The sequence below is a fragment of the Pipistrellus kuhlii genome, unplaced genomic scaffold (assembly GCF_014108245.1).
Source record: "Pipistrellus kuhlii isolate mPipKuh1 unplaced genomic scaffold, mPipKuh1.p scaffold_m20_p_3, whole genome shotgun sequence".
In the NCBI taxonomy this organism is placed as follows: Eukaryota; Metazoa; Chordata; class Mammalia; order Chiroptera; family Vespertilionidae; genus Pipistrellus; species Pipistrellus kuhlii.
In genome coordinates this window covers 46,887,279-46,902,563 of record NW_023425529.1, presented here as the reverse complement: position 1 = coordinate 46,902,563, position 15,285 = coordinate 46,887,279, and the positions used below count along the sequence as shown (strand labels likewise).

Sequence of the window (15,285 nt, the reverse complement as noted above, 5' to 3'; positions counted from 1 at the left end):
TCTTCATTTGTTTTTTTGTTTTTGTTTTTCTCCTGCCAGATCGATAGGGAAAAGCACAAGGAACAAACCATCAATTGTGGATTAACAAATATCCAAGTGTGGAACCAGAATTTGGCTGAAATAGTATGATGTTTCACTTCAGGAGCAATTTAAAGCAAACTGATCATGGCAATTTCTATTACTGGTGAAAGCTCTTTGGTTAAAACAGATTTTTTAAAAATTCAATTTCACAAATCTTGAAGTGGCAAATCCGAGATTTGTTCCCAGATGTTTCTGACCTCAAATACACCCTGTGAAGTTTCAGAGAAGTGTCCACAAAGTTTCTTCCCAGTGAGAACCAGCTTCGTGCTATTGCTCCAGTCCCTAAATGTTTCCTATTCTGTGTAAAAGTTTAATCGCATTGAGAATCCTTAAAAAAAAATAAATGAGAAAGATACCACGTTGTTAAGTAAAACGTTACTTTTGTCTTTAGCCACTTATCAATTTTGTGAACACTCGGCTTTATCAACAGACTTACCCTTATGTTTTCATCTAATGCCAGCGGAGACCTCAAGATCAAACCTCTATTGGTTTATCACTCTGAAAATCCAAGAATTTTCAAGAAAAATAACGTTATTAAGTCCAAACTGTCCGTCCATTCGAAGTCCAATCAAAAAGCCTGGGTGACCCAAGTTACGTATCTTCAACGAATGGATTCTGGAAACCTTTGCTCCTGCCGTGAAGGAATTCTTGCTGGAAAAAGAACTGCCGCTCAAAGCTCTTCTGATACTTGACAATGCCCCTTCTCACCCAAAAGACCTAGAGGAACTATTGCAGGAAAATTATCCTTTTATCAAGGTGCAGTATTTGCCACCAAACACCACATCCATTCTTCAGCCAATGGATCAGCAAGTTATTGCGAACTTTAAAAAACTCTACACTAGAGCCCTCTTTAATAAGGTGTTTGAAGAATGCGAGTTTGGTGGAGACAATATGACTGTCCGAAAGTTTTGGAAGGAGAAATTTGATGTCCTTATGGCAATACGACTTATACAGAAGGCCTGGGAAGAAGTGTCACAAAGGATCCTCATTTCTGCTTGGAAGATGCTTGTGCCTTCGTGGACCCAGGAAGAAGCAGTAGTTGATGACACAGAAGTGGTGAAGGACATCATCACAGTGGCCCAAAGGTTGGAATTAGAGGTAGAGGAAGAGGATGTAGAGGAGCTTATTGAGGAACACGAAGAAGAGCTGACAACTGAAGAGCTCCAAGCACTTCTGGTCCAGCAACAGGACAATGCTCAAAGGGAAGCGTCATCTGATAATGAGGAGCAACGATCAAACAATCAACCAATCCCAACTGCTGACATCAAGAACATCCTGGTCAAATGGAAAGCAGTTCAGGAGTTTACCAATGCCCACTATCCGGATTCAGCTGAAGCAAACAGGATCAACGATCTTTACTCGATACTCTTGTCCGTTATTTCCGGCAGATGTTGGAGAAAAGAGAAAAACAAACGACTCTGGACAGGTTTTTCATGAAACCATCGGCCAAAAAGCAGAAAATGGATGAAGATGTGCAAGATTCGGTAGACTCTACTTAGTCTGTCTTAAAATTAAAAAAATGTGTTTTTTTTTTTAAATTATATTTTAGATGTATCTAAATAAAAATAATAACAAAAAATTTATCTTTTTTTATGTCATCTTAGCATATTTTATGCTATAGAACGAATTATTTTTTTTAACATGTATTGTTATGGGAAAACGAGTTTCACATAACGAACTTTTCGCATAACAAACTTGCTCCTGGAACGAATTAAGTTCGTTGTGTGAGGCACCACTGTAATTAAAAGTTGGCTAATAGGTGATGACTCAATGATAAGATTTGGGAGACCTCCATTGCCTTCTTTCTGCCACACTTACCTCTAGTTTTCCAATTGCTCACCAACAGCCAGAACATCTGGACTCTGAAAACTATTAGCTGTCACTATTACTAGGATACCAACATTTCTGAAAATATTTCCTTGCACTTAACAATTTGCTTTCTACTGTCAATGTTTTTGTCTTAAATTTCCCATAGGGGATATATTACCGTATTTTGACCATAGAGTGAGAAATAATCAAATATGTAAAAAAAAAAAGAAAAGATCAGGAGGTGTTTTAAAACTCTCAAGAATGGTTTCTACATAGATTTTACTGGCACAAGCTATTTAATGTTTTATCTAGTCTCTCTGACACTGGGGACCAATTTAGTGAATCAAAATTGCCAGAAGAGGAATATATACAGCACATTAATGAATGTAATGAACAATACGTATTAGTATTAAAATTTGTAAAGAAGCTTGGTGAACAGTGTCTCATGCGACAGAGAAAAAGAAGAAAAGAAAAACAACAACAACCCGCAAAAAACAAAACTAAGTGTGAAGTTTGTTTTCCTTGACATTATTTTCAGACAGAGATTAGCAATCAAATATCTTAACTCCCAATGCAGATCTCTCCCCAATACTCTATGCCGTTAAAAAAAAGAATCTGTCATCTGTCACATTATACTATGTGCATTCATTAAGTCTATCATTTTTAATCTACCTTACAAACAAGTGTTAGGTTCCATAATACTGCTAATGTATTATGCTTATTTTGCTGCTCAGTCTTGCTCACCAGGAATGGTGGTTGAAGAGTTTCTGGTTTTGATTGATTCATGTTGCAACTCATACGCCAAGTGTAATATTAGGAGTTGGTACCTTCTGTGACTAAACTATAATAATATAATCATGTCCAAATGAGGTAAGGTTAGTTTTAAAAGCCCTGCAAAAGAAAGATATTGTAAAGATTACATGAGATAAAAAACTGATGGGCATGGACGACAGTGTGAGTACTCGGGAAGGGGGGTGGAAGATAGGTAGAAAAGGGTAAAGCGGGGGTAAATGGTGATGGACAGACTTGACTTGGATGGTGAAGTGGTATACAGATGATGTGTTGTATAACTGTGCACCTGAAACCTGTATAATTTTGTGAACCAGTATAATCCCAATAAATTCAATTACACATGACAGTAAATTTGTGCTGGTCACTAGTAAAAGTAACATAAACCTTGCAGGCCTTTACAGAATTTAAAGTAGTATGCATAAAAAGAAGCAAAAACAAGTTTTGTGTTTTGTTTTCTTTTCTTTTTAAAAATCAGGCTATCATATTGGCTATTAGAGCTCAAGACCTTTAACAAGTTATTCAACTTTTCTGAGCATCAATTTACAGATTTGTAAAAAAAGGTATAATCTTTCTAGTTGCCAGAGGTGAAGATTACATAATATATAGTGTAAGGTATATCTAGTTTAGATATAAGTGTTGCTACCCCAGCTTTCTTTTCATTTCCATTTGCCTGAAAGATAGTTTTTCATCCCTTCACTTTCAGTGCTGAGGTGGGTCTCTTGTAGACAGCATGTTGGTGTTGTTTGTTTGTTTGTTTGTTTATCCATTCAGCCACTAGATGTCTTTTGATTGGAGCATTTAGTCCATTTACGTTTAAAGTTCTAATTGATAGGTAGTTGTTTGTAGCCATTTTTATTTTTTTGTGTGTGTGTGCCTGTGTTCCTTTCCTTTTTATTTCAGTCTCTTTAGCATTTCTTGCATTGCTGGCTTGGTAGTGATAAACTCCCTTAGTTTTTTTTTTGTTGTTGTTTGTTTGTTTGTTTGTTTTGTTTTTTGTCTGTGATACTCCTAATTTCCCCTTCAATTTCAAATGATAGCCTTTCTGGATAGAGTATTCTTGGATGCAGTATCTTGCTTTGCATCACTTTGTAAATTTCCTTCCTTTCTTTTCTGGCCTGATGTGTTTCTGTTGAGCAATCATTTGATAATCTAATGGGACATCCCTTGTACATCACTATCTGTCTCTCTCTTGCAGTCTTTAAGATTATCTCTTTGTCCTGAACACTTGCCATCGTAATTATGATGTGTCTTGGTGTGGATCTTTTTGGTTTCACTTTGTTTGGGACTCTCTGTGCTTGTGTGACTTTTTTCTTCCCCACGTCAGGGAAGTTTTCTGACATTATTTCTTCAAATAGATTTTCTAACCCTTGCTCCTCTTCCTGTTGTTCTGGCATCCCTGTTATTAGTATGCTGCTTCATTTCATGTTGTCCCACAGTTCTCTTAGGCTCTCCTCCAGTAAATTTTAATATTTATCTCCAATTGCAGTTCAGTTTGGATGTGTTTTTCCCCCTGCCTTCTAATTCGCTAATTTGGTCCTCCACTTCTCCTAGTCTACTGTTGAAACTTTCCATCCATCACCAAGGGAAACCCAAGCCTCCTGCTTGCTCCAGCTCTGAGGCTGCCACCATCTTTGTTAGGTTAATTTGCATACTCATCCCCGATTGACTGGTGGGTGTAGCAGAGTGATGGTTAATTTGCATGTTTCTCTTTTATTAGTATAGATATTTATTTATTTAATATTATTATTATCTTATAAAATAAAAGGCTAATATGCAAATTGACTAAAGGTCAGAATAACAGGTTGCCCCCTGGTGGTCAGTGTGCTCCCACAGGGGGAGTGCCCCTCAGCCAGAATCCAGGCTCATGGCTGGCAAGTAGCAGAAGCTTTTCATGACTCTGTGAAAGCCCAATGCATGGGAGAACATATTTACTAATGTCCTTAACAGACATAACATTAGTAAATATTTAGAAGGAACTCATACAACTTAACAAAAGGAAGATACACAATCCAATAAAAAAAATGGGCAATGTACCTACATTGACACTTTTTGAAAGAGGATATATTAGAAGGCCAAGAGATATATGAAAACATGCTCAAAGTCACTAATCATCTGAGAGATGCAAATCAAAATGACAATGAGGTACCATCTCACACCTGTCAAAATGGCTCTCATCAACAAATCAACAAATGACAAGTGCTGGAGAAGATGAAGAGAAAAAGGAACCCTTGTGCACTGCCAGTGGGAATGCAGACTGGTGCAGCCACTGTGAAGAATAGTATGAAGTTTCCTCAAAGAACTAAAAATGGAATTCCCTTTAGACCCAGTAATCCCCACTTTTAGGAATATAACCCAAAAAATTAGAAACACCAATTGGAAAAAATATATGTACCCCTATATTCATAACAACACAATTTATTATAGCTAAGATCGGAAACAGCCTAAGTGCCCATTAGCAAATGAGCGAATTAAAAAACTGAGGTACTTCCACAAAATGGAATACTATGCTACTATAAAAAGAAGGAATTATTACCATTTGCAACAGCATGGATGGACTTGGAAAGCATTATGTTAAGCAAAATAAGCCCTTTGGAGAAAGATAAATATCACATAATTACACTCATTTGTTGAATATAATGAAGAACATAAACAAAATATATGATGACCAAAATAGATCCAGAGAAATAGAAGCATCAAACAGACTATCCAACCTAAGATGGAAGATGGGTGTGTGGGGGGTGATAAAAGATCAACTAAAGCACCTGTGTGCATGCATATGAGCATAACCAACAGATACCTTTAGTAGGGCAGTGAGTGCATGTGCTGGGGTGGGGGAATGGCCATAGTGAGATTAATGAGGGGGGGGGGGAAGTATTATGTAATACTTTAAACAATAAAGAATTTAAATTAAAAAAAAGATATATGTACCCAAAGGTTTGTTGTAGTATTATTTATAATGGCCAAGACATTAAAACAATTTAAGTGTCCTTCATTAGATAATTGGATAAAGGAAAGGTATAATAGAGAATCAGAGCACTGGGAGTCAATGTTACACTCCTGAGAATTTACTTATCAAGAATCTTTTTGTCTGAGGAAAAGTCCAGAAGAAGAGAAAGAAAAAGCAAAAAGTGTTCAACAATGACTCTTTCTCAGGGATAAGTGACAATCAAGAATGCGGTCATAGCCAGGCCAATGTGCCTCAGTGGTTGAGCATCAACCCAAGCACTGAGAGACTTCTAGTTCTATTCATGGTCATGGCACAAGCCTGGGTAGCAGGTGTGCTGGAGGCAGCTGATCACTGTTTCTCTCTCAGCTATGTTCCTACCTCTCTCCTCCTCTCCTTCCCATTCTCTCTAAAAATTAATAAATGGATGTATATATTTTTAAAGAAATGGTCATAGAATTCTCTCAGAAAGAGTAAAAAGGACGGGAAAAAATCATAAGGCCTTGTACAGAGATTGATTGTGGAGAGCTACAAAAATCTACTCTTCCTGATCTGAATATTATCTCCATTTTGGAACAAGGGAAAGCTCCCTGGACTCTGGAGAGTGAGTTGAATATAGCAAAACAAAACAAAACAAACCAACCAAACAAACAAATAACACAACAAGTTAATGGGTATGAAACAAAGTGTGAACACTGGGCTTATTGCTATTGCCAGGCATAGAAGATTTATCACACAGAATGCTACTGGTAAGATATGAAAGCTGTGGCCTGAGAATGTATACTTAATGAAAGACTGGAAATTGAGTAGAATTGTGAAGGACAGAAAGATCCTATGATGGACATAGCCATGCCAGGACAATTACTACTAATAAAATCCTTTTTGCCAAAAGAGATCAAAGATGCACACCATTTTAGGGAAACTATCCCTTTAAAAAAAAGTTACATTTGCAAAACACTGTGTTTCTGAATGCAAAGACCCAGAACAATTTTTTTAAACCAGACATATTCTTTTAAAGGAAATTTTGAAAATCTGAAAAGTCATCTAGTTTGTGCTACAAATAATCATTTGGACGTCTTAAAATGTAGCATCAGATTAAACAAGATTCAAACATTTCTGTAAACCAGAGATCCTATCTAATAAAAGAAAAATATGCAAATTGATTGTCACTCCAACACATAAGATAGTTGCCCCATGAGGACACAAGATGGCCACCACAAGATGGCCAGCAGGGGAGGGCAGTTAGGGGTGACCAGGCCTTCAGGGGAGGGCAGTTAGGGGGTGATCAGGCTGGCAGGCAGAAGTGGTTAGGGGCAATCAGGAAGGCAGGCAGGTGAACAGTTGGGAGCCAGCAGTCCTGGATTGTGAGAATGATGTCTGACTGCCAGTTTAGGCCCAGTCCTACCAGGATCATCCCTTGAAGGACCCCAGATGGGAGTCGATGCAGGCTGGGCTGAGGGACATATCCCCATGAAGAATTTTGTGCACCGGACCTTTGGTTTAAAAATAAAGACAGAAATTCAAAAGGTGATCAATTTGAGAATCTATTAACAAGAGATTCCTTATTCTTTTACTGAGAAAAATGCCCTCCTTACTCCAAAGAATATAATTTTTTATAAACTTGGGAAGGTCTTTATATTCAATAGGTATCATAGAATAGTTATTTGGTAATAAATGTACTCGTTTAATGAAATTAAAATCCCCATAAATGAAATTAATAGCCTTACTGTTATCAATTATTACCATACTATATGTAATGGAGAGAGAAGTAATCAATTCAATGAAATTTGGAAAAGTTTTAAGGCTCAAATCCTAGTAAATGTCTGAGAACTCACCTTCCAGACAACCATTATAAATCTGGGAAGTCTTTAGTCAAAGTTCAAAGGTATTAGTATACATCAGAATAGTCATAGTGCAGAGAAGACAAACAAAGGAAGTGAATGTGAAAGATCTTTGAACCAGTCTTTAAATCTTGGTGATTATGAAAATATTATTGTATATCATGTTTTCCAAATAATGCATTTCAGTTTTAAAAATCATAGAAAAGCACTTCTCTCAGATCATTGTATCAGGAGAACAGGAATGTTTTGATGCTTGTAAATGTGTATTTTAGGAAATGGTCATACATGGATTTACAATGCTTTATTTAGACCACATGTGTCAAACACAAGGCCCACAGGCCAAATCCGTCCCGCCAGGCCTTGCAATGTGGCCTGCACCGCGCTGTCATCACTGCACTCCGCTGCGTTTCCATCACAATGACAGTTTATGACTGTTCAGTAAACCATTCGGCCCACGATTTAGGCTGGATTTTAGATTTTGGCCCCTTCTCTGATTGAGTTTGACACCCCTAATTTAGACTAGGTGTGGACTGAATTTATTTTTGTTAATAAAGCTGAATGCATTTTTTATGTACAATGAAATACCACTTAGCCATCAGACAAGGTGAAATACTGCCATTTGCTTATAAGTGACAAAATGGATGGATCTTGACATGAACATGCTAAGAGAAATAAGTCAGATGATTAAAGTAAAATACTCCTTCCTCTCCCTGGCTGCAATCCACCTCAGGCGGTGGGACCAGGTTTCTGTCTCCCCCAGGATGTGGGGCAGGCAGACATGAGACTTCTGCAGGTGGCTGCAGCCTGGAATCATGGGCAGACAGCTTCTTCTCCCAGGCTGCACCCAGCCTCAGGCACTGGGGCCTGATTTTTCTGTCTCCCCCAGGACATGGGGATGTGGGGCGGGAGACTTCTCCAGCTGGCCAAGGCCTGGGAATCACGGGGCAGGTGGCTTTTTAGTCTCCCTGGCCACAACCATCCTCAGGGGCTGGCACCAGACTTCTCCAAACACCCACAGGCTCAGAATGGTTGGGTGACAAGCCACCACCATCTTTTCAAGTTAATTTGCATACTTACTCCTGATTGGCTGGTGGGTGTAGCAGAGGCATGGTCAATTTGCATCTTTCTCTTTTATTAGTTTAGATAAATTTGAACATGTATGTAATTAAGCTGACACTTAGGATAATTATTTCTTTTATTAAGATTACCTGTGTTCCAAACACTTAGAAGAAATGCACTAAGCTAGCTGGGATTAGTGTGTTTTTATTGTATGCAGGATTGAATATGATGTTATATGAAATTATGACTTTGTTTATTGTCTTTAATTGGAGACTAAGAAAGGTTTAATAAAATATTTATTAGTGTCAAATTGACACGGTCTAGACTTGAGGTGGTTAATTTTATGTATCACTTTGACTAGGGTATAGGACATGTACATTATACATTATTATTTCTGTGAGAGTGTTTTCAGATGTGATTAGCATTTGATTCTGTGCCTGAGTAAAACAGATTGCCCTGACCCAAATGGGGGTGGGTATCATCCAATCCCTGAAAAACCCAAATAGAACAAAACGCAGAGTGGTGAGGTGGTATTTGCTCTCTGTTCCTGCCCTCAACTGGGACTTACACCATCAGTTCCCTGGATCTCAGAATTATATCAATACTTTCCTGGGTCTCCAGCTTGCATAGCAGATTGTGGGATTTCTTAGCCTCCATCATCAAGTGGGGCAATTCCTTATCATAAATTTCATATTGGTTCTGTTTCTCTGGAGCACCCTGATTAATACAGGCAGAATATGCTTATCTCAGACAGTGATATTTCTTATGGATTAGTTCTGTTTATGAAAAATTCCATTTTATCAATACTAAAGCCTTTTTAAATAAAGTCTACTGTACCTGCCATTAGTCTAACTAGAACTTATGTATTTTGGTTAATATATTTATGTTACATAATTTTCCATTCTGTTTTTTTATATTAAAACCAAAGGACTTGTATGCATGCATATAAACATAACCAATGGACACAGACACTAGAGGGCTGAGGACATTGCTGGGGGTTCGGGGAGGCCAGGGGAAAGTCAGTGAGGAAAAGGAGACATATGTACTACTATTTGTAATATTTTAAACAATAAAAAATAAAAACACACTATCACCAGGGTCAGTGTGACCTTCCAGAAGGTTCTGTGCCTGGAAGAGCATGTCTGCAGGGGCATGATGGGGGCAGCAGGTGCTGGGGGAGCAGGGACTTTGCAGCTGGAGTGCTCAGGGCAGACCCTGTCCCTGCTGTCACATGTGTGATTCTGGGAGTGATGGGTGCCTCTGTGCAGCGGTTTCATTTGTAAAATGATGATGGAAACCAGATCAAATGAATCAATATTTGTAAAGGATTCCAAAACATGCCTGGACTATATTAAATGTGTCCACTCTTATGAAAAAATAAACCTTTTATTCTCTGTTTAAAAAAAATAAAATAACTTAATCATCATATAATTTTATAATTGAAATGAAAAATCAGTTTCATCCATGTCTTATCCATGCAAATTCAATATAATTACTGATATCTACCTTCTTATTACCTTTTATCCATTTGATCGACCTGTTTTTGTTCCTTATATTCACTTTCAAGTGCCTTTACTGGGGATAACAAACTTTTATTTTATTTTTCCATTTTATCTCTATTGATTGCTTTGTTATACTTCATTATTTTTCAGACATTAACCTAGATATAACAGCATACATTCTTATCTTAATTAATTTTCAGATTATTAAAACCTTAGAATATTTTAGGTTAATTTATCTCTTCTTACCACTTACGTTATTGTTGTGCATTTCAATTCTACATATCTCAAAGTTGTCCTGAATCTATTATCTTCTTACACCATTATTATTAAATCAATATTCATTTATTTTATCTAATTTTTACAATTACCCTTCTTGCATCTATGTGCTGCCTTTAAACTGATATTTTTCTTTAATGACAGACTTTTTACAACACACTTTTGAGCTGCACATCTTTATTTTATTATAAATATTTTATTTGAATATTGAATTCTAGATTTTTCATTCTGTGTTATTACATATATATTCTGATATATTTAATTGGTTTTAAAAATTCTTAATAATTATATATTCAACTGAAGCTTTTGTCCTATGTTTCTCTGATCTTTGTTTCCTAGGGCTGATTTCATTTTACTAAGTCCCTTAGTAAAGAATATATATTCTGTGCACTTTTTATAAAAATAATTCTGGATATTTCTCCTAACCATTTTTCCAGTACATAACCTCTCTTCTGCTGTCAATTATTGTATGAATATTTCTTAAATTATCAATACCAATTATTTTAGATAATTAATTTATACCTCTTCTATTAAAATAATGCTTTAATTGTTTTTACAGACTGTGCTAAATACATCTAGATCTTTTGAGTCTCTTTCTATTTCTGTTATTTTCATTGGAAACTCCTTTGGTATGCTTGTGCCTTTTTTACTGTATACTCACAACTATACAAGGGTAAAGTCCCTAGATGATGACATATTCCCACAAATAGAGTTTGATTTGCTCTGGCACTCAGGTGCAGGCAGACATCCTTGACCAAAACAATAAATGAGATTATCAATTCTGTTTTCCTTTACTATAAACATTACCATCATTGCCTTGGTCACTTTTGGAGGAATTAAAATGAGAAAAAATATTATATTTTACTTCCTCTTATTCCAGTTTTGAAGCTCTTCATTTCATGGAGATATTTTAATTTTTTTATTTAAAATGTTTTTGTTTCTGTCAGTAGGAAATCCTTTAACATTTCTTATAATGTGGGTTTGTTGACAATACATTCCTTGGTTTTCATCTATCTGACTTATTTACTCCTCTTTCATCTTTAAATGTAGAATTCTGGGTTGTGACTATATAACTTTTTTGCTTGTATTGCTTCTAATGAGAAGTCAGAACCAATTGTTATTCATGTTTATATGTAGTACATATGTTTTCCCCCTTAAATGCCTTCAAGGTTTTCTTTTTGCCTTGTTATTTTTTCAGCTTTAAAGGATTGTGCCTAAAGGGGGTTTCCTATTCTTGTGTTCTCTGAGTCTCTTTAACTTACATTTTGCCATTTCTCAATACTTTCAGAAGATTTTCAGCCACTTTACACACACACACACACACACACACACACACACACACACTATTGGAATTAGATGTGATCCATCATTAGGGAAATTGCAAAGATAATAAAGAGAAGAGCATTGAGGATTCTAATATTTAGGAATCAAGCATGGAGGGAGGGAGAATCAAAAAAGGTAGAGATGATAGAGATAGAGATAGGTAGACTATATATATATATATATATATATATATATATATATATATATATATATATATAGAGAGAGAGAGAGAGAGAGAGAGAGAGAGAGAGAGAGAGAGAGAGAGAGAGAGAGAGAGATAGGTAAAGGTAGAGGTAGAGGAATGGGTAGGAGTAGGGATAGGAATAGGGATAGGATAGGGGGAGAAAGAGAGTGAGAGCGAGAGCGAGAGCGAGAGAGAGAGAGAGAGCTCCAGCCTTAGCCAGCTTGGCTCAGTGCATTGGCCAGAGCATTGGCCCCAATCATTAGCCAAGGATTCTGGGTCTAATTCTGGTCAATAGCACATACCTGGGTTCTAAGTTGATCTTCATCCCTGGTAGGAGTGCATTCGGAAAGAGGTAACCAATAAATGTGTCTCTCTCACATTGGTGTTTCCCTCTCTCTGTCTCTCCTCCTTCCTCCCACCCTGTCTCCTCCACTCTTTCTAAGAAATCGATGGAAAAATAACCTTGGGTGAGGATTAACAAAACAAACAAATAAATGAACAAAAACACTTTCCATATAATCACAAAAAAACCACACAATAAAATCTAATTCTATCAAAACAAATTCTTTTAACTGTTAAGGCAGTGATCAATTGTTCTAAGTAATGCTGATATTCATTACTATGATAGTAAAAAGATGACTAATCTGGAAAGGCAGTGTTTAAAGGAGGTTACTGAATTGATGGCTTATAAACCAGTAAAAGATGGCTGAGAAGAGAATGTAAAGTAAAAAGTAATGAAGGCAATAACAGCTAAATGTAGGCAAGGATGATACCTTTCAAATTCAGATTACAAAACAAGCAAGAAAATTTATTTATTAGGAATGAAATATTTCAAGTATTTTGATCAAAATGGAAACCTTACCTCAATGTTTAATAAATAATATCATAAATAATTAAAAAATTCCAATAAATTAAATAAGAAAAGAAACCATGCATAATTAATATTTCAAATTATGACTGATTAACTTAAAATTAGATATTTTTTAGACAATCTGATTATAGTGAGTATGCCATATTGACAAAAAGAGAGCACTACAGATGATAAATATATTCTAAAACATAGAAATTTACATTTGAGATATTCAGAAATAAACCACATTTATGCCTTGAACTTACACTTATGGGAGAATTATCTTCACGTTTTACAGACTTTAATCACATGCCAAGATGATTTCACCTTAAAAAATATTGGTGATCTTTATTAAAACTCACAAAACATCCTCTATGGTAAATAACTAATAGAGGGCAGACATTTAAATATCTATTAAGTAAAGCATTTAAGGACAGCTCAGTAAGGAATTAGTGGTTTACCTTAGATGTGATAAGTGAACTCATCCTGATTGAGATATAACAGAATCAAAAATAATCAGAACAGTAAGAGAAACTCAGGTTTTATTTTGATTAGGTTGGCTCAAAATTATACAAACATATTTTTTCTCATTTCCTTGCTCTTAAAATTTCTAAAAGTTTGATAATGTTTTAAGATTATTAAATCAACTTTATCAAAATGGATATACAAACAAAACTATCAAGAAAAATATAATTGTTTAAATAGCCATTTTCCCTGAAATCATATCTATGACTCAAATATATTTAAGATCCTGTTCATCCTACAAATGCTACATAAACTTATATAATTGTCTAGTCAACTATTTACCTTATGTATTTTCTGCCTACCTATCCTTTATTTCATTTCTTGGCTATTTTTCAAATATTTCTTATAAATAACTAGTTTTATAAAATGTACTTTAAAACAACAATCATATCTTTAATAAACAAACATTTTCAAAGATGAGCATCAACACTCTTGCAAATCTGTCACACTTTCCTTTTAATTATTTCAAATAGAAAGTGCACCAATAAATCAGTAGTATTACAAAAAATGTAAAAGAATATTAGTTTTAAATAAGTTGTCAATGATCATAAATAAAATACAGTAACAAACTTGGCATTGCATGCTACATTATACGTAATTCAAATTAAATAGTATTTCATTGTCTTGACTAATTAGAATTGAAAGACAGAAAAATACATTAAAAATTTAGTTCAACTTCTTTTACATGTGCAGAAGAAAAGAAAATAAAGTTAAAAAATTTTTTTCTAATGAAGAAAATAAACAAAATTAATGTAGAGCAATGACTTCTGTGAACATAAAGCTTCAAAGAGATAAAGATTAATATCTTAGAAAAGAAAGAGAAAAAGGGAGAAACTGTGAACTGGAAGATACTATTAGATATATTGCTGTTAAGGGCGCCTTTGTTAATTTCTTTTGTATAGAGAGAGCAATAGGACATTCATTTCTTTGAGAAAAAAATAACCCTGTGGATCATAATCATGAAGGCTTTTTTCACTTGTTGGTTCCGTAAAGTGTAGATGAAAGGGTTCAAAAGTGGTGCAACTGAAGTATTGAGCACGGAAATTCCCTTGGAAAAAGATACCTTTTGTTTGACGGATGGCTGAACATACATGAAAATACAGCTGCCATAAGAAATGGATATCACAATCATGTGAGAAGAACATGTTGAAAAAGCTTTTTTCCTCTGACTAGTTGAAGGGAATTTTAAAATGGTCAAGGCAATAAAGGCATATGATAGTATCACCATTATCAATGTGACCAAAAGTGTCACCAAAGCAGAGATGAATCCCATCAGCTCAAGAGTCCCTGTGTCTGTGCAGGATATCTGCATAACAGGAGTGGAGTCACAGTAGAAATGCTCAATAATATTGGAGTCACAGTAGTCAAGGTCCAGGCCTAAGATGAGCGGTGGAAAGATGACAAAAAAGCCAGCAAGCCAACAACTGAGGACAAGCTGTATGCAGATTTTATTGCTCATGATGACTGTGTAATGCAGGGGCTTACAGATGGCAACATAGCGGTCATAGGACATGGCTGCCAGCAAGTAAAATTCAGATGCTCCAAAAAGGAAGGCAAAAAACAACTGAGTGGCACAACAATTATAGGTAATGGTTTTGTCTCCTGTTGCAATAGTAAGCAAAAACTTAGGAATGCATGTACTAGTGTAGGAGATTTCTAAAAAGGAAAAATTCCGAAGGAAAAAATACATGGGGGTCTTGAGGTGAATATCCACCAGGGTGAGTGTGATGATAATCAGATTGCCGGTAATGCTTAGAATGTAAATGAGAAGCAGGAAGATGAATAACACAACTTTCCATTGTGGGTCATCAGTCAAGCCTGCTAGGATAAACACTGTCCATGTTGTATGATTTCCCATTACTATACTTGCTGTATCTGAATAGGGAAAAAGAAGAAAATGATGGTCCCAATAACCATGATAATTAACCTTGAAATTAAAGTTAGCAAAGTGATATTTCAGATAGAAAAATAGATTGCTCTTTTACGTTTTTTTTTTTTTTAAATTTGGGGGGGGGCAGTGAAAAAGTAGTTAAAACTGTCGTTGAAAATTGTACTAGAGAATAACCTATTTAGCAGTAGTAATTTTAGGTTGTTTTTAT

General features: G+C 35.6%; 1 protein-coding gene across 1 annotated transcript; it reads right to left on the bottom strand.

Moving 5' to 3' along the window:
• Positions 1-14,105: 14,105 nt before the first annotated feature.
• Positions 14,106-15,044, bottom strand: LOC118729453 (olfactory receptor 6C74-like). The gene has a single exon (XM_036456992.1). It carries the CDS (start codon positions 15,042-15,044, stop codon positions 14,106-14,108), a length of 939 nt encoding a protein of 312 aa, XP_036312885.1.
• Positions 15,045-15,285: the final 241 nt, after the last annotated feature.

Bases quoted from the DNA above. Each gene is read 5' to 3' on its own strand.
- LOC118729453 (XM_036456992.1), bottom strand. From the start codon at position 15,044: ATGGGAAATCATACAACATGGACAGTGTTTATCCTAGCAGGCTTGACT.